At 36.6% G+C, this 19306-nt stretch overlaps 1 protein-coding gene across 7 annotated transcripts in view; it reads left to right on the forward strand.

Moving 5' to 3' along the window:
* Positions 1 to 19306, forward strand: part of MYO16 (myosin XVI) — a 356972-nt gene that overhangs the window by 173243 nt on the left and 164423 nt on the right. For all 7 annotated transcript variants that reach the window (XM_085215386.1, XM_085215393.1, XM_085215400.1 and 4 more), the window contains exons 8-11: positions 1855 to 1930; positions 3281 to 3434; positions 9762 to 9912; positions 18391 to 18501. In XM_085215386.1, coding sequence (XP_085071512.1) covers positions 1855 to 1930; positions 3281 to 3434; positions 9762 to 9912; positions 18391 to 18501 — 492 coding nt within the window. The remainder of the gene's footprint in view (positions 1 to 1854; positions 1931 to 3280; positions 3435 to 9761; positions 9913 to 18390; positions 18502 to 19306) is intronic.

A 19306-nucleotide genomic window follows, 5' to 3' on the forward strand; every position in this document is an offset into this window, starting at 1 on the left:
TTCTTATCTTAGTCATATCTAATTCATTTTTATCTCTTCAATTCAATAGAAGTACTTTCATACAGTGATAACTTGCTGTGATTGTTATGTAAATATTTCTGTTGTTAGCACAATTCTGAAGATGTGACAGTTGGATTTTAAAATACTTTTTCTAAAACATAAAGGGATGAAGTTAAAACTAACCCAGACAGTTCTGCTTATCCAAAAGCAGGTATCTGAAATTAGCAGTGACCTGAATCAATGATTTCCAGCTGGAGTTATTTCATTAACAGCAGGAAGCATTGACCTTGTACCATGGAATGGTCTTCTTGTAGCATAAAGCCAAACATTTGGTAACTCAAAAAACTATTTATTGTTAGTAAGATGCAAGTACATGAAAAAACATTATTTTGATACAGCTACCACTTTTTCATAATGGCTGTTAATGAGATTATGAAACTGTCACCGATTTACTTAGCTCAGTGACTAAGCATGTTCCATTTTTTTCATGGGAAAAAACACAGAAATATATGTGTTGAGAGTTCTTTGTTGAAAGCAGGGCTAATTGGATTTGGAAATAAAGCTTCCTCCCTGCTTCCTCAGTTTGCTGAATTTTCTGCTGCTACTGACAGAATAGGAAACCAACATTAGAAAACTGAGAAGAGCAAGACTTTTTTTTTTTTTTTTAAATTTAATAGAAATTTACAAAAGTGTTTTGCTTGATTTTCTGTGATGAGAGGTTAGAGGGTTTTTATCTTTGTGTTTAGCTGATTCTTCCTTATCATGTTCCTCCCAAGTAGATTGTCTGCTATATATTGAATCCGCATTGAATTTTACTGTTTATATTGCAATGATTTCCATCCTTTTAATCCTTTATTTATTTGTTTGTTTGTTTTGCTGCCTGTTTTTATGCCAAATGGCTAGCTTTTCCCTTTGAATCCAGGTCTCAGGTTTATTTTTTATTATTATTATTATTATTTTAAACTCATTTATTCTGCTGTAGAGCATGCTTTCTTTCCTGCACAGCTTACTTTCCTCTGTAGCACACCCTGGCCAGCGCTGGTGATTATATTTGCATTATAAATTCCATTTGCCTAGCATCTATCTGGAAGTGCAAATAGTTTTCCAACATAGCTGAGCTCTATCTTTGCATTCAAAATGTGTTTTTTCCTTTTCCTGTGTAGTTTCTAAAGAAACTACTTCTTTCTTATTCCTTTCTCTCCAACCAATTCAATGTAGACATTACGATCATCTTGCATGGATGAATGTACACTGCGACTTTGGTGCAATGATAGGAAAGCTTGCTGAAAACAATTGCCTGCAGCATTCTTGCAGGATTTGAAAAATATGTTTTAGACCTTTTTATTCTATAATACTCTACACTACCATACTGTACTATAATTGCTACCATTTCTAATAGATTAAATAGGCTTGGTAAATGTAAGGTAAATATGCCAATTTTCACTGCTAACAAAGAAGAGATTTACTTCCAGGGTAGATGTGACTCATATCTGTTTGTCAGTGATGGCACGTGGTGAACTAGATGTAAAGATATACAATTTCAATCTTGACAGGTGATGATGGAGGTTTAGTTTCTTTTCCTTGCTGATGAGGATTTCTTTACACGTTCAAGGATGGAGGAAGTCTCTGGGGTTGGACTTATGCTGAGGATACAATGAAATTGAATGAGAGCTACATTTTACTCTGCCTGTTGTGATTTATACAAATCTGTAAATTAGCTGCAGAAAGTGGAATTTTGAAGCTGTTGCCTTTGGTTTATTCAGTGATTTCAGCAAGGACCAAATTCACTGAATGAGAAATGTGCTACTTCTGCCCTACTTCTGCTGTTTCATTTTCTGTTTTTACCCATTTTAGACTAGCCTTGTGAAGCTGCTTTTGACGCACTGGGCAAATCCCAATCTTCTTAACTGCAATAATGAGAAACCTTCAGGTAGGTGAAAATCTATGCAAGTTATTTGTATATTAGTTACTGTGATACTTCTTTCCTTCTTGCTGGCTTGTTATACACAGACATGCGCACATAAATATGGACACGCACACATACATGCATGTGTATGTATGCATGTACTTTATATAGTGTGTATACATACATTACATACATACATGCATATATATGTTTTCTGTATACTGCTGAGAATTGCTTGTCATGGTCATGTCAACAATTTCATATCCTATGATGACATTTTCTTTCACATGTTGCATTCTTTGATCATCATTTCTGATTCTTCCTTTTAAGTTCTTCAGTGCCTTGTGATAGCTGCACCTACACTTGATGTAATCTTGGTGACTTCTTACTGAATTCCTTTCTGTTTCTCAGTTGATAATGGTAGATTCATTATGAACTAGAATCCCTGTTGCTGCTGACCAAACACAATTTCACTGTCCAGCTTTCAAATGTAATACCTATTGCTTCCCCCAGAATAAGTCACTTTCTTTGACCAAATAGCAACAAGATCTGAAGTACTGACTAAAGGAAATAAAATTATAGACTAGTGTAAGTTGGAGGGGACTTCAGAACTAACCCAATCAACAATGCAGAACTAATGTCAATAATGCTAGGTAGGAGTGCTGAAGAGAAGTCTTCTAAGTCTGGAATAAAATTGAGGATGGAACCTAGTAATGTAGAAAACTGTATTACCTTTCTATCAGATTAGTAGGAGAAACTTCCTTTGCATAATAAAACAGGTTAAGTTATGCTTCTAATGACGTAATATCTACAGGTGTACTGCTAGGGGACTTAAAAAAAACTTGATTTCATGAAAGTTGTTTGTATTTAGATACATGACAGTTTTTAATAAATACTAAGGACTAAACTGAGATCACCTAATAATACAGCTGGCTAAACATATTTAGTATGCATTAGATACAACTGAGTTAACTGTATTTCTGGTCTGCAATCAAGTCTCATTTCAGTGCTTCTCTACATAAATCTTATTTGTAGAAATAGATTTGAAAAGAATTTGAGTGCATTTTCATTGAAGTGCACAGGTGAAAGAGTTTTGTTGTTTCTCCTGATGTCCTTTGAGTTGTTAAATAAATATTTCAGTTCACTACACAAATGGGTTTTGAGGTTTTGCACATAACAGCTTAATTTCATACTGAATTCATTATGTATTTCAAGTATTACTTTATGATCAGTATCTGAGCAATCCTTTTCATTTTAACAAAATGCTTATCTAGCCAGCTTAATCTTAATTTGATCTGGAGAGTTGAATTGAAAGGAGCTTTTCTGTACTGTTTTTTTCTTTTTGTCTGATATCTTGATGTTCCAATGTCTTAGATATTGCAGCTTCTGAGTTTATTGAGGAAATGCTTCTGAAGGCTGAAATTGTTTGGGAGGAAAAAATGAAAGACCCTTTATCCGTTCCCACTTTATCTCAAGAAGAGCCTTATGAAGAGATCATCCATGATCTGCCCACGCTTTCCAATAAACTGTAAGTGTTTCTGTTAAGAGTGATGCATCCTGTCTGTGTCATTGGAGATAAAGCTGACTGGACATGGCCTTGGTCATCCTGTTACATGTGGCCCTGATTGAACAGGGTTGTTGGACAAGATCACCTCTATAGAGGTCTCTGCCAACCTCAGCCATTCTGTAATTCTGTGTGATTTGATGGATCAAGTGTTTCATTTTGGAAATTTACCAAATCTTTTATATTCTCCCTTTTTCCCATTTTTCCTTTTTCCCCTTTTTCATTTTTTCCCCTTTACTCCTTTCCCTTTCTTCTTGTCAACCTTAATTCTAAAAATCTAAATTCAGCCTTAATTCTATGAGTAGTAAAATGCACTGTTATGATTGCCAGTAAAATCATCTGTCATTAGCTTTAGCAGAATTATTAGTTTAACACTATAGATCCAACAAACCTTTTATTAAGATGAGAATAGTGTAGTAAAGCTACCAATACCTATGAATGCAGCAGGGAAAAGACCTGAAAGTAAAAATCACAGGTAAAATGATATGGCCCCAGATAGCTATAGGTTTGTAGTTAGATTTATACTGCTTAAAATTCAAGTGTAATTAAGTAGAATTTCACAATACATTGAATCAAAGAGTCAATTTATATCTTAAATTTTAAATTTTGAACTTTTCATATTTTCTTGTAAATCTTGAGAAAAGATTGCCATGCATAAGTAAAAAAGAGTTGTAAAAGAGATGCAAAATAGTGCATGGTAGTTTTATGGTAGAGCATGTTGTCAATTTCTCAAACTCTACTTTCCATATACTGTAATCCATTTGAGTTTTAAAAGGTACGGACAATTTCTTTATACGCAACACAGTTACCATATAGTTGCTGCGTAGTTGAAGCATTCTAGTAACATAAGGCTGTAAAATACTGTGTAACTTTTTTTTTTTGGACCAACCACAGGATATTGGGAAAAAATAAATAAACTTCTCAAACTGTATACAGACAGACAGAGAAGATATATTTATTTTCATCAGTTATAATTTGTAGTCTTGCAGAACATATTTGGAACACAAATGAAATCTGATAGGAGCAAGCAATTGTTATAAAATGAAGTATGAATTTTGAGTTAAAAAACAAAGGCTTGAGATTCTCAAACATAATGAAAAACTGTATTTTTAATTATTGATAGAAGTACTAATATCAGAAGTAGAAAGTACATAGCTTACTTCTGTAACACTGCAACGTGTTGTCTAGCAAACCAATTTTTTTTTTACAGGTTTTAGAGGCTTTCATCACTTTTTTATTATTCTTATGTATTGGATAATGTGTCATCCATTTTTCTTTTCCAATGTTTTATATTCTAGAAGTTTTTGCTAGATTTTGTACTGGACACTGTTCTTTAATGCTAAAACACATTAACTTTTAAAATGTGTGGTTTGACCATGATGGAAGCAGTCTAAGAATCTTCCTTCTGCACACTTTCATTCCCAAAATACAAAAGCTGTTTTTTGAGGACTTTCTAAATGGTTACTCTTCGCATGACAGTTATATAGAACTGCCATGGGTGATGAACTTCACTGGAAGTTTTGGGAAAGCAAAGAACATAGAGTGGAAAAATAATGGAGATGGATTTATTTATGAAAGTGGGCAGATTAACTGCCGTTGCATTTCTTGGCAGCTTTGTCCCAGTATGTGACTGCGGTGAATTTGGTGGTGCTTACATAGCCTACATTGGAATTCAGTAATAGGTCAAACCAAAGATCTCTTTAGTCCCGTGCGCTGCCTTTGAGAGTGGTCCATTGGAAACAGCAAGGGGGAAAATATATAAGGGTATGGTAAGCTTGAAGTACTGTTGCAGATTTTCAGCAGTCCTAGGTTTAGAGATTTCTTGAGCCAGATCTTTGTGCTTAGTAGCTCTCAGTTCTGCTAGCTGCGTGGTGGATATCAGAGGACTGTCTGGTCAGTCAGCAATCTGCAGATAGGAGAGATCTTGAAAGGCAAAAGAACTCCTGCACTGGTCACATACATGACTCAGATATCACTACTGAAAATCTAGAAAATATGAGTTACCCATTCCATACTCTTTGCAGAGTTCTGTTTTGCTTAGAAACAGTATTTATCTCAGCTGTGTAGTGTGCTTGCTCAGCAATGAAAAACAAAGCCTTACAGAGGGTTATTCTTTCAGATAATAATAGCTGTTTTCTCAAGATAAAGTGAATTATTGTCACGAGTGCTTTTTAGTCTTGATTCATTAGGGAGGCAGTCTAGATGACTGTTCAACCAAATTCTTACCTTTTCAATGGCTATTGCTGAAAGTGAGTCCTTTGTGGTCTGTTAAAGCCCACAGACATGTAACATGCTAGGTTGAAGACGAATCTGTGCAGGTCTTGTGTATTAAGCAAGAGCTGCAAAGACAAATGCACAGGAATAACCCACAGTTACAATTGCGTTAGCCTATATTATTTCCATACTCCATCAACTCTCCTGACATAAAGAAGTATATTTAGATGGATGAGATAGTTTCACAAGAGTCAATTTAAGTTCTGTGTTGTAGTTGTATTTCTTTGTGGCCGTCTCTCAGTAGAGAAAAGCGTTGTAAAGGAGACTGCAAAATGATAAACAAGCAATTACGAATAGCATGTACCCTGTCAACAAATCTGATTGTATGGGTTCTACATTAAATTAATGTATTGATTTCTGGAAGAAAAGTATGAAAAGACTGATTGAAGGTCTGCATCTTTACCCAGTTAAAAAAAAAAAAAAAATAAGAGTTATTATATTTGTGGTATGCTTGATAGTGGACCTGGTTTCTTTTAGTGAAGCATTGAGCCTATCTACCTGAATCTGTTGTGAAGCACTGATTTCAGTATTAGAGTGCTTTTTTCCTTCTTGTTCTACTGGGTTAGAGAGGAGCTTCTGAGTACTTTAGTCTGTTGGATTGAGGAGAGGTGAACTGGGAAGGATATGAATGGACTGCCCCTCCCTGCTGGCACTCCCCCAGCCACCTTCCCCCCTCTTCTCCCTCTTAGTGGGACAGGGGGGAGAAGAGGAGTATTAGAAGGAAGGAAGCTTGTGGGCTGAGGTAAGGATAGGGAGTTTGCTTACTGGCCTCAATCAGCAGATTCAGCTTGGGGAATTTAACTTAGTTTATTGCCACATTTTTATAGTGTTTAATCCCTTCAGAAGTTTATGTTATGTTACTTTAAAAGGTTTTTAGGCTGACTTTTCAGGTATTATGCAGTTTACATTTGCCAGTGGAAGGATCACAGTAACAGAACTGAGAAGTTCTGTTGAATTTAACCTGTAAGTTCAAAGAATGCATGAAAATGCCACTGTTTTGATAGAATTCTTTTTGCATGTTTTTTCTACCTGGATTGAAACTGCAATATTGATTCAAATATTGATGATAAAACCAAGTAATTGATTTAATTGATAGCCAAAGATGTTAGCTTCATAGGTTAATGTTTAGAAATGTAAAGCATTCAGTTAAACTCGTGGAAGTGCAAGGTAACCCAAGTCTTTTTGTAAGAAACAGTAAAATGTCAGAGGATGGATTCATAGAAAACCATCTTAGATTACCTAAACAAACAAATAAATTAACTGCATATATGGTAGCTTGTATACCTAAAAACTGAAGTGACTGTTCCTCCATGTAACATGCAAGATCTTTTCCAAGTCATATATGCTGGTACCAACAGTGCATCCTTTTTTCAAACACAATTACCCTTGATAACTCTCCTGATCTATTATGTAACATCATTTTGGCTTAACTCTTCCTGAGAGTTATCTTCTTGAACCTAAGGCATAATGAACAGTTGAAATTATTTTTAATCTACTTTTTCTCTCTTGTAATCCTTCACTTTTTTTTGTTGTAAGTTGAGTAATATGCCAGCATTTCCAGCATTTGAAGTGCTTTGCATGGATGCACGTCTCTTAAAGGATATTCTTTTCATCAACACATGGAACACTTATGTTTAAGTCATGGTGTATTCCCCTTATAAGTTAAAAAAGGCATTTGTGGAAACAGTAGATATTTGTTGCCCATTTTGCCATATTTTACAGTTTAAGTCACTTCAGCAACACCTGAAGAGTTTATGGGTAAAGTGAGAATTTTACGTCTGAATTTGAAAAACAATATTTCTGATGTATGTTATAAAGTTAGCATAGAAGTGGAAAAATTAAACAGAAAAATATTAAATTGCACATACTCAAAAATCTTGAATCTTTGCAATTTATCTAATTTATCTACATAGTTCCATCTTTCATCAGTTCGGGCCTGAATTGATAGAAGTCGGAAGGTACCACATCCAGACTACATGGTGGGTATGGTAGGATAGTCCAGCTAAGATTGGCATTGTGTTCCATAGTCTTCTGCTGGTATGGGTCCTAGTGTTATCATGTTGCAAAAGAAAAGTTGTCTCCTCCTCTGGCCTGACTCTAGGAGTTCAGGCCTTCAGCTTAGTCAGCATTATGATCTAGTGATAGGAATTGATGATTTGTCCAGTTTCCAGAAAATCAAGAAGGATCACCCTTTTCCTATCACAAAAGACAGCATACATCAGTTTACTCACTTTGGGCTGTATCTTGACCATTTTCTTTGATGGGGAGCTCACATATCGTCATTCCATGGACTGCCATTTTGACTCTGTCTCATAATAGTGACACCATATCTCATCACTGGTAATGTTGCAATCAACGAAACTGACACCTTCAGCTTCCCATTGGTTCAACAGGTCCTGACAAACTTGCATATAGTGTTCTTTCTGTTCCTGTGTGAACATTTGTGGGAGCCAACTGGCACAAACTTTGCAATATTCCAGTATTGCCACCATAATTGCCAACACATTGAAGCCAATATTCAGCTGTGTACAGAGTTCCCTGGATGTGATCTGCCAATCTGCATGCATGAGCTGATCAAGATGCTCTTCATTATGCAACTGTGCATGGCTGTCCAGAATGTGGCTGTCTTTCATGTCATTATCATCACTGCTGAAACACACCACTCACAGCCTCACTGTGCTCACATCCACTGTTTGGTTTCCAAAAATGTTCAGCAAGAGTTGATGAATGTCAAAGGGTTCCATTTTTTTTACATGGAAAAATTGAATGATCTCCCTTTGCTTCATATACACTTCCATGTCAGGTGCCATTCTGTCACATTGCCCCTCTGCTTCCATGTCGCACAGCAGCAACATGTAATGAAATATTGGCAGGAAGGTTCAACCTCTACTGCCCTCCCACCAACATCTCCCTCCTATGTTGTGGGCCAGCATAATGAAATAGGAGGCACTACTTTCAGAGCAACTCTTGTACATAAAAAGGGTTAGATAATGGCTCAAAAGGAAGGCAAAAGGCAAAAACATTTGGCTCTTGGATCTTTTGTCTATGTCACAATTGGTGACCAGATTTACAGCCAAATCAGGTGAATCAAAGCAGTAAATATAAATGTTTATTTTCACAGAATAACAGAATATTCTATAGTAGAATGCACTATTCCCACATTGGCTCCATGTCTACTTTTAAAATAAATTACATACACATTTTGGCAAGGACTTGCTTTATACTCCTTGAGATTGTCTCATTTGCACTATCAGAGGCCAAACTATTGTTTTGTACAGTGTTGGTGTTCTCATCTCCTGGGCTTATTCTTCTGGATGTAAAACACTGCCAAATCTTCCAAGGTTTTGACATTGCTTTGTGGTTTTAAAAAGGGAAAATATCTCCATGCATATAAAAATATGTTTACGTTTAAATGTGAATAAAGTGTATTTTATGTACTGGCAATGATTTCAGGAGTTCATTTGTTTTTTTTATTTCTTTGTTTGTTTTTTTTAAGTGTACCACAAATACAACACAACTTTTATTCGTAAAATGTAGTTTGGGCATTGTCTAATTATGAAAAGCTATAAGTTTTTTTTTTTTTTTTTTTTTGTTAACTGCAATGGCAATACCTGTATTGAATTATTTTTAACACATTACTTTTCAAAACAGTGTTACGTACATTAATTGTGCATTTTCAATTCAGTTTTCAAATTGCCTATTGATTTGCCAGCCTAGTGCTGTCAAATAGAGGCTCATGCATATTCTGTTTGGTTTGCTTAGTTCTGCTTCAAAATGGATCTGCATAAAGGTGAATTTTAAATCAAAGTCTTTTGCTCTGTGTCTGTTTAGGAACAGACCCACCCTGGTAAACAGTTTATTTTATTACCAATTTCTGTTTTTGTACTTGAACTAACGCTGGTGTCTCAGCCTTGAATTGTACCTTAGTTCTGTGTTTGTGCCACCTACATTGGTCAATCTTTTGTTTATTTGACATCTTCAACAGGAATCTAATTGCTTTATTGATTCTCTTTGTAGTAATCCCCTGGCTTTACCAATTGCCAAGCAAGACAGTTTGCTGGAGAAAGACACCATGTTCAAGGATGCATCTAAAGGTTTGTGTAAGCAGCAGTCTCAAGACAGTGCATCTGAAAACGTCATGATGAACAGTACAGCCAAACTTGAACAGGTAATTGCATACAAATTCCTGAAATATTTCTGTTGTTTATGCCTGGAAATTGTAAATTTAGTGAAGCTGAAGAAGGTGGTAATTTTTTTTCACCCTTGCCACAAGGCAACATGATTTGCACTGTGGAGCCTTGGAGCCTTGTCTCCTTGCAGGCTGGCTCTGCAAGGAGCTTTCTCTCTGCAAAGGCACCAGCTGCCTTCTGCCAACTCCTGAATGGTGGCTCAGTGGCTCCGAGCTGCTCAGGCCCTGTTGTTGGTTGACAGAAGTGGAGGGACAAGTCTTAGTGCTTCTCAAAATGTGCTTCAGACTCCAGCTTGGTTTTACAAAGGAAAAAAAAACCAACAAATTGGGATGCTGAAAAACAAAAAGACAATGTCTGGGGAATATTAAATTGCAAAATTAGTGCCTAATTCAGAGATAGGAATTGCCAGATTTTCAGCTGCAGTGTTAACTCCCTGTCATGTCCTAATATATTAGGATGCAGGCACACTTTACAGGATTACAGCCTCATTCAGTGCACGGGGTGAATGCAAAAGGAGGCAATTACCTATTGCTTATAAATCTGGCATGTCCGAAACTTAAATATTTAGAACCTAAGTATTATTTTTTGGGGAGGCTTTATATTTTGTTGTATGTATTTGGGAAACACATTCCAGAAGCATTTAGCCATTTGCAAAAAAAAAAAAAAAAAAAAAAAAACCTACTTAGAACTGGGGGCTGGAAGAAAGGATTTCCTTTTAAAGTCACTTGCTGTGCGTTTGAAGCATAACAAAGGAGCAGAATGCTGATTTCATTTAAACCATGTTCAGTTTATAGTAACTATGCCTGCCTTGGCAGAAGCATTCGTATTCCAGTGCTTCTTGAATATGTTTCAAAGGAATGTTGTGTTAATCATATGAGATCAATCAGTGAATTCATATGTCAGTCCTATGAGTCCGTCTCTGAAAGTGCTCAGTTTTGGAACGCCATGGAGCATGCAGTTCCCTGTTCAGTCTCTCCCACTGTAAGATACCACAAAATGCTTTACACTTGGCTTACATCTTGTTTTCATTTCATACCAATTGTGGCCTTGCTGACTGTGCTCTCCTGTGACAAAAACACAGTCAATTCAACAAAGAAGAAATGGTAGAAATGCTTCCATCTGCTTTAGTAAGAACCCTATTACAATTGTACAGAAAGAGAGGGAGTTGCTTAACAGAGTCTTGCTGAAACTGGTGTTTCCTTTTGTATGTTCAACAGAAGTTTGGACAAGAATATATGTACTTCCTTTTCTTTGATACTGTTTTTGTGCAGACCTTGCTAAAATTACTCAAATTTTCAATATCTCTTGGCTAGACTTTAGCTTTATGGTGAAACATATGCAGAAGCTGATCAAAGAAACAGCTGATCCTCAGGTTGAGAAAGGGCAACCAAGGGTTTCCATGCTGATAGCTTACCCCTCAACTGTGATGTTTAAAGTCACTTCTGAGTCCCTGTGCAGACCTTAAGACGTGACTTCTGTCTCTCAGTACTTCTGTGCCACTTCCCACAGTAGGTCAATTCAAAGACATGACAGCAGAACGAACTTGGAAACTAGAATTTTTGTTTAGGGGTGATACCAAAGGAAAACTTTGAACTTCCCACTACCCCTCCCTCTTGGGTATACTAATTCTAATGAATTTCACTGTCTTTTATTCTTACCAGTTGCATGACAAACTATGTTCAAAGTAATCATGTTCTGTTTAATTTTTCAGTAGGATATCTGGAGTCACTGCTTGGATTTTATGTTCATATATTATTGAAATACATCAGCATGATATTTCCAGTGCTTTGTATCAGAAATATCATACATTCTTGGGCAATATGGCATGCAGATTAGGCCTTTATTGGAGGATCAGAGAGAAAAATTTCATCTTATTACATCTGAAACATGCATTTTTAATAGAGCAAGGCCATAACTTTTTTGGCTTTGAGAAAACTAACAGCTTTATATGTAGCCTCAGGTATTTTTAATTGCAAAAATAATGAAAAAGAATTTTAACAAAATATTATTTCTCACGAAGCAAAACTTTTATTGCATGAAGTAAATGAGATGGTGATCAAATGACTACATTTATACAGCATTTTAGGTCTTTCTTGGATTGTGTTAGCTTTTGCCTTTTCCAAGGTAGAAGCTGTTCTTTGATCGTATGTAATTTCAAAGTCTGTGTTGCCAAACAAAGAAAGAAGTATGAGTAATTTCCAGAATTTTAGTTTAGCTGGCATTTTCTCCTCTCAACTGTAAGGATATTTTTCTACTTGTACTAATTCAGCAAAGAAATATAGATTACATCTTATCTTTTTCTAAATTAGATCCTTTAAAATATTTTATCTTTGCCTTATAGTTCTTGTTTAAGTATTATTAATAGAATCATAGAATGGCTTGGCAAGAACCTTAAAGATTACCTAGTTTCAACTCCCTACAATGGGCAGGGCTGACCCCCACCAGATCAGGTGTCCAGGGCACCATCCTACCTGGCCTTGAATGCCTGCAGGGATGAGGAATGCACAGCTTCTACGGACAGTCTGTGCCAGTGACTCACCACTCTCAGTGTAAAAAATTTCTGCTTAACATGTAACCTGAATCTCCTTTCTTTTAGTTTAAAGCCATTCCCCCTTGTCCCATCACTATCAGATCATGTAAAAAGTCAGTCTCTCTCCTGTTTATAAGTTCTCCTCAAATACTGGTCTCCCCAGAGCCTTCTCTTCTCTAAGCTAAAGAAGTCCACCTCTCCCAACTTTTTTTTTCATAAAGAGAAGTGCTCTGGCCCTTTGACCATCTTCATGGCCCTTCTCTGAACCTGCTCCAACAGCTTTATGTCTTTGTTGTGCTGGGGGCCCCAGGCCTGGATGCAGTACTCCAGAGGGGGCCTGAGATGGACGCAGTAGAGGGGGGCAATCACCTCCCTCTCCCTATTAGCCACCCCTCCTTTGATGCAGCCCAGGATATGATTGGCCTTTTGATCAGCAAGTGCACACTGCTGGCTCATGTTCAGCTTTTTGCCTACCAGCACCCCTTCTTGGCTGGGCTGCTCTCAATGAGTTCTAATTGCAGTTTGTATACACATCTGGGATTTCCTGACCCAAATGCAACACTTTGCTCTTGGCCTTCTTGAACCTCATTAGGTTCAGGTGGACCCACTTTTCAAGCCTGTCCAGGTCCTTCTGGATGGCATCCCGTCCTTTTGTGTCAACTGCACCACTGAGCTTGGTGTCATCAGCAAACTTGTTGAAGGTGTACTCAATCCTACAATATGGATCATTGATAAAGATGTCGGAGAACACTGGTCTCAAGGCAGACCCCCTGGGAGTACACCTCCACATGACATCTCTCCAGATGGATGTAGAGCTGTTGACCAAAACACTTTGATTGTGACTTTCCAACCAACTCTTTATCCACCTACTCTATCCATCAAATCCACATTTCTCCAATTTAGAGATAACGATGTGGTGCAGGACTGTGTCAAAGACCTTACAGAAGTTCAGCTAGATGAAATCAGTTGCCCTTCTTTTGTCCACCCATGCTATCACTCTGTCATAGAAGGCCACCAGGTTGGTCAGGCATGATCTTTGGACAAGCCATGCTGGCTGTCGTGTATCATATCCTGTCTCACACACATCTAAGCATAGCTTCTGTGAGAATCTACTTCATGATACATCCTGACACAGATGTGAGGCTCACCTGCCTGATCCATGGCTCTTACTTTCTCCATTTCTTAAAAATAGGAGTAATATTTCCTTTCTCTTATTGAGATTTCTCCTGAAATTTGTGATGGTAACTTCCGATGCCCTTTTTATTGTTTTAGTGTCACCTAGTAGATACACAAGGGACAGTTATGTATATCACAGCTTCATATGTAAAACCTATAATGCTTTACTTACTTTCTGTCACAAGTAATTAAAAAATAAATACGATTAGAGATAGTTATCTGAGCAGTTAATGAATATTGCTAAGTGAATGTAATTTAAGTGAGTGAATAGTAGTCTTTGTTAGCATTAGGAAAATCTCAAAAGTAATAGCTTCCTAAGGCATAGTTGTATAGAACTTATGCTTTATTTATGACTGTTTTACTCCACTGACTATTTTGTAAAGTATGCATCATGGAGTAAGATAACCAGATAAATGCATCAAGATAAAAAAGTAGAGAAAAGTCATCTGTATGCTCAAAAAAATGGATAATAAGAATGAATTTGTAGGTGCCTGCAAAAAGGTTACTAATGATAAAAATGATTTTTATGATGAAGTCAAATTGTTTGTGAATTCATTGTATTGAGTGTTTCTTATTTGTCATTCTCAGCTCAGTTTACAGTTTGTGTGATATTCTTGCTCACTGAGCTATGAATTTTGATGCAAAGACTCTAATAAAATATATAGTCACCAAACCCTAACGGTTGTAGAAAAACATGTTGATAGTGAAAGACTTGTGTTACCTTACACATCCAGGAGTTTAACTGAGTGCTTTACATTTCTAAACATTAACCTGAAGAGTCAGCATCTTTGGCTATTACCTATATTATGAAAAAAAAGAAGCACGAGCCTATTCTCTCACCTAGAGCCATATGAGATGTCAGTGTACATCCATCTTTTCTCCCTCAAAAGATGAGTCTGTGTCCAAACAGCCTACTAGCAAAGAATGTTGACAGCATACCTGAATTTTATCTGTGCATTATCTGACTGAGCGCAGGCTGGAATGGGCCGAGAAGAAAGTGCGTTAATTTTGCAGAAGAAACCTCAGTCTGCTGCTCTAATCCAACCCTCTTTTTTATTTACAAATAAAGGCAATTATTTCTAGCCTAGCAGAGATTTGATCTTTGTATGAAATGAGAACTTCAGAAGGTAGATTCAGTGAAACATACTCCACAGCACAGGAGTTCTATGTCTTGACCAGACTCAAGGAAGCATATTAAAGGGTTGTGTTGATTTGGTTGCTGCAAACTTGGTGAGCATGTTGGTAAGGGAAGGAGGACGTAGGATTCTGTCTTTCATCTGCTGACCTACAAGAAACTATAAAGAGATTTTAAAAGGATTTTGCTATTCTTTTGTTAATTTTGTTCTGTTCCAATGTGCATTATCAAAATGCCAACGGTAATTCTTTTTTCCAGCCAGTCTTACATCCAACTGCCATGGTAATAGGAGGGGGAAAAAAACAAAAAAGAAAAAAAAACAAAAAAGAAAAAAAAAACAAGGCAGAAAAACCAACCAAACAAAAAACAAACAAAAATTGCTGTCTTCTTTTATGTGACAAAAGAATCATAGAATCCTTAGAGTTGAAAGGGACCCTTAAAGGTGATCTAGTTCAACTCCCCTGTAATGAACAAGAACATCCACAGCTAGATCAGACTTCCCATAGTCTGATCCAGGCTCATCTTGAAAGTCTTCAGAGGTGCAGCATCCACCATACCTCTGAGCAGCCTGTTGCAGTACCTCACTACCCTCGTCACTGTAGAAGACTTTTTCCTTATATCTAACCTAAATCTACCCTCATTAAATTGAAACCATTTCTCTTTGTTCTATTTCCACAGACCTTGCTTAAAAATCTGTCCCCTTCTTTCCTGTAGCTCTCCCTTAGCTATTGAAAGGCGGCTATCTGGTCACTTCAGAGCCTTCTTTTCTCCAGGCTGAACAGTCCCAGCTCTCTTAGCCTGCTCTTGGAGAGGTATTCCATCGCTTGGATCATTTTTGTGGCTCTCCTCTGGATGTACTTCAACAGGTCTATGTCTCTCCTGTACCGAGGACTCTATATCTCGATGCAGTACTCTAGGTGAGGCCTCAGAAGCATAGAGTAGAGGGGCAGGATCACCTCTCTCGACCTGCTGGCCACACTTCTTTTGATGCAGGGTATGGTAGCTTTCTGGACTGTGAGGGCACATTGCTGGCTTGTGTCCAGCTTCCCATTCATCAGTCCCTCCAGGTCTTTTTTGGCAGGTTTGGCATTCAGTCCTTTCACCTCTCAGCTTGTACTGTTAGTGATGGTTGCCTTGTGCCAAGCACAAGACCTTGCACTTGGATTTGTTGAACCTCACATGATTCTCCTGTGCCCAGTGCTTAAACCTGTCTAGGCTGCTCTGGATGGCGTTCTGTCCCTCTGGGCTGTGTTGACTGCACCCCTTAGCTTGGTGTCATCAGCAAACTTGCTGAGGGTGCACTCAACCCCCCTGTCAATGTCACTGATGAAGATATTTAAGAGTATCAGCCCCAGCACTGAAATCTACATTCACTTTAGTGGGATGAAGAATGCACCTACAGAATAAGCAGACAGAAAGACAAACTTGTGGAATCCACCTGCTTATATGTGGCTTGCTCAAAACTCATGTTCTTCTTTCTGAACCTTGATAGTACAAATATTGTAAGAAGAAAGTTGTCATTTCCCAAATAGATCTAAAAATGAAGATTAGTCATAGTAACAAGTAACCATTTCAGTGTAGATTTCTTCTGAAAAAGATTGAACCAGGGAAATGAGGGCTGGTAAATTTTTAGTTGGCCTATTTGCAGTTTACATGTTGGGTTAAGTAAATATTAAATGTATTTGTAAAAACGGTTATTATATCAGCTAAATCTAGGAAATTACATCCTTGAGGTACTTTCTCTTTTATATTTATACATTTATTGCTTTCTGGATTAATGAAATGAGAGGTATTTTTTCCACAATTTTATGGGGTAAAGCAGGAAATAGAAAGCATCATTAAAGTGTGTAATTGGGCACTACTGCCTTGTTGTTCATCTGTGCAGCTGGTGTAATACTGGCTCTTAAAACTACAATAGGGCATAGAAGCCAGTCAAGTATAAAGTTTGTGTTTTGGTATCTGTTTTCTAAAGTATGACAGTACTGAAATCTCAACATTTTTGCAAAACAAAAGCAGCCCCAGACTCCTAGCTAAAATTATTTGGTAAAATTAAAAGAGTGAAGATTTTTTATCTCTCTGTTTCTAAGTAATCTTTGTCTTAAGCTTATTTGGATCATTTTAAAAAGAATTCAAATAAATACCTTTTTATTTTATTTTATTTTCTCCCAAGAATTTTCTTCCCTTCCTGCTGGTGCTAGCTATCTTGCTGCTTAATCTTTAATTGAAAATCTAAGGGTATAAGAGATAAGATGAATATTGATTGAAAAGTTGGAGAGATGGGCAAACAGTTGTGTGGTAGTGATATTTGGTGTGTATCATTTGTTTCTTCCTGGGAAGAGAGAAGAGTAAGCAATCACCACTGAGTGAATATTTTGATGCTAATATTCAAAACTACCATTGTCAGGATGAATAATTTGATTGGACCAAAGCTCTAAGTTTGTATTTGCATATATGTTTCAAGAATCTTGAAGTACTAAGATGAAGTGAGATTGTTAGTCTAATTTTATTAAGATGAAATTCTTCAGCAGTATCAATCAGTCAGCTCTGACAAATGTAGGAAGAAAACCCAGATTTCTGGACTATACCTTGAGCCTATAAAAACAATGTGAACTAAGTAGTTTAGGATCAGATTGTGTCAATATTAAACACCAGTATCCACAGTCATTGGGGTCTTCTCCTTACCAGAAGTGCACTCCATGTTCCCCCCAAAATCTCCAGGTCTGCTTGCTGCTTCTGAACATCTTCATCATCCATACTCAAAACAGACACTGCAGAGTACTTCAGTAAACTCAAAGCAAACAAATCACATCATTCTTTTGTCATTCACATGAAGATTTTCTGTTTCTAGGTATTCTCTTGATGTTCAAAAATTTATTTCTTTAGCGTAAAGAAAAAAAATAAGCTAAACTGTAAGCTTAGATCATAATTTTTAAGCACACCACTTGATGTATCACTGTTTATTTTGGCTTTAATCAAATTTCCTCACATCACTGACTTTTTTTTCTTCTGTCTCCAATTCTGTTGGTTGATATTTATTGTTTTCTTATTTTTTACTTTACCTTGCAGGGCTTATATTTGTCATCTCAGAAGTATGAGGCTTATTTAATTCACCAGTTTTGGCTACCGTAGCTGTTTCTGAATCTGTTTTGATCTCCCTTATGATACGATTTCCACTTTTTATTAACTTCCTTCTATTCTACTGAATTCTAATAGAATTTTAAATCCTTTATGATGTAGAGTAATATGAAAGATTTGCTAAATATTAGGCAGTAAATAACTTACACGTACACACTTCTATAGTGTTGATCTGCCATAAATGTTCAATGAACTGCTCTTGAGCTGGAAATCTCTTTGTGTTTAGGGAGAATCAGTGATATTCAAGTAGGGGTCTATGTTCAAACTCATAGAGTTATACACCTTATCAATCCTAATTGTTTTTAATGTACTTCTCTTGCTTAAGATCATTTAATTGTACGGGAGCAGTGACATACAACTGTCTATAGCAGTGTACATAAATTCTAGTGATCTAAGCTTATGCTTTATATTAGAACATTAGAGTACAAAATGATTGGCTGTGAATTTGCCTTATTTCTCTGTGTAACTTGTGTCTTCTAGATCAAGCTTATGCCTCCAGCTCCAAATGATGACTTGGCTTCTCTGAGTGAGCTAACGGACAGCAGCCTACTTTATGAGATTCAGAAGCGTTTCAATAATAATCAAATATATGTGAGTTACTATTAACTTATCAATAGTAAGCCTTTAGCAGAAGAAAATAAGATAAAACTTATAGGATTACTTTTACAACTATTGGACAGTGACCTGACTTGAATGGATGAGGACATATGTGTGTGTAAGCCCTGCAATTTCTAGAGTTTATACAGGAAAACCAGAAATAAAAAATGGAATAATACTTTAAATAGGCTCAGATAAAACCAACGTGCTTATTTCACTGAACATCCGTACTGAAAAAAATAGATAGGCATGTGCAATCTTTCCCTCTTAAACGGCTGGAAGATCTTTCCATCTTATAACGTTATGCTAACTTAAATGTAAAAGAGCATATGATTGCTGGGAATTTAGAAAAAAAAAAAGCCATAATCATGGAAGTTTTAATTACTCATAATCTCTTCCTGTGTTAAATAACTCATCCTCTATATCCTAAATCATCTAGATACCAAGCAAAAAATTGTAATGTGAATTTCCTAGTCAATGCTATAATAAATATTGGCGGCATGTAGTTGTACTTCTGTAGAAAAAGTCCACTTGAAAATTTTGCTATCTCTCTTCTTATCTTACTCATAACTTATTTCTGATGTATTGAGCAGTTGAGTGGCATGTTAATGTGAAACATGGAAATCCTCCTTAACATCAAAGACTTCTTATTTCATGTTTAAAGGTGTGCAATAAAATTCCACTCCACAGGAAAACCTAGCTCTGAAGTTAAGCTTGAGGAGAAAAAAAGAAATAAATTACTTCATTTCAGAAGGAAAAAAAGTATATTTTCTACAGAGGGCAATATATTCCTTCTCCC

This window comes from Meleagris gallopavo, chromosome 1 (assembly GCF_905368555.1).
Source record: "Meleagris gallopavo chromosome 1, MGAL_WU_HG_1.1, whole genome shotgun sequence".
Taxonomy (NCBI): domain Eukaryota; kingdom Metazoa; phylum Chordata; class Aves; order Galliformes; family Phasianidae; genus Meleagris; species Meleagris gallopavo.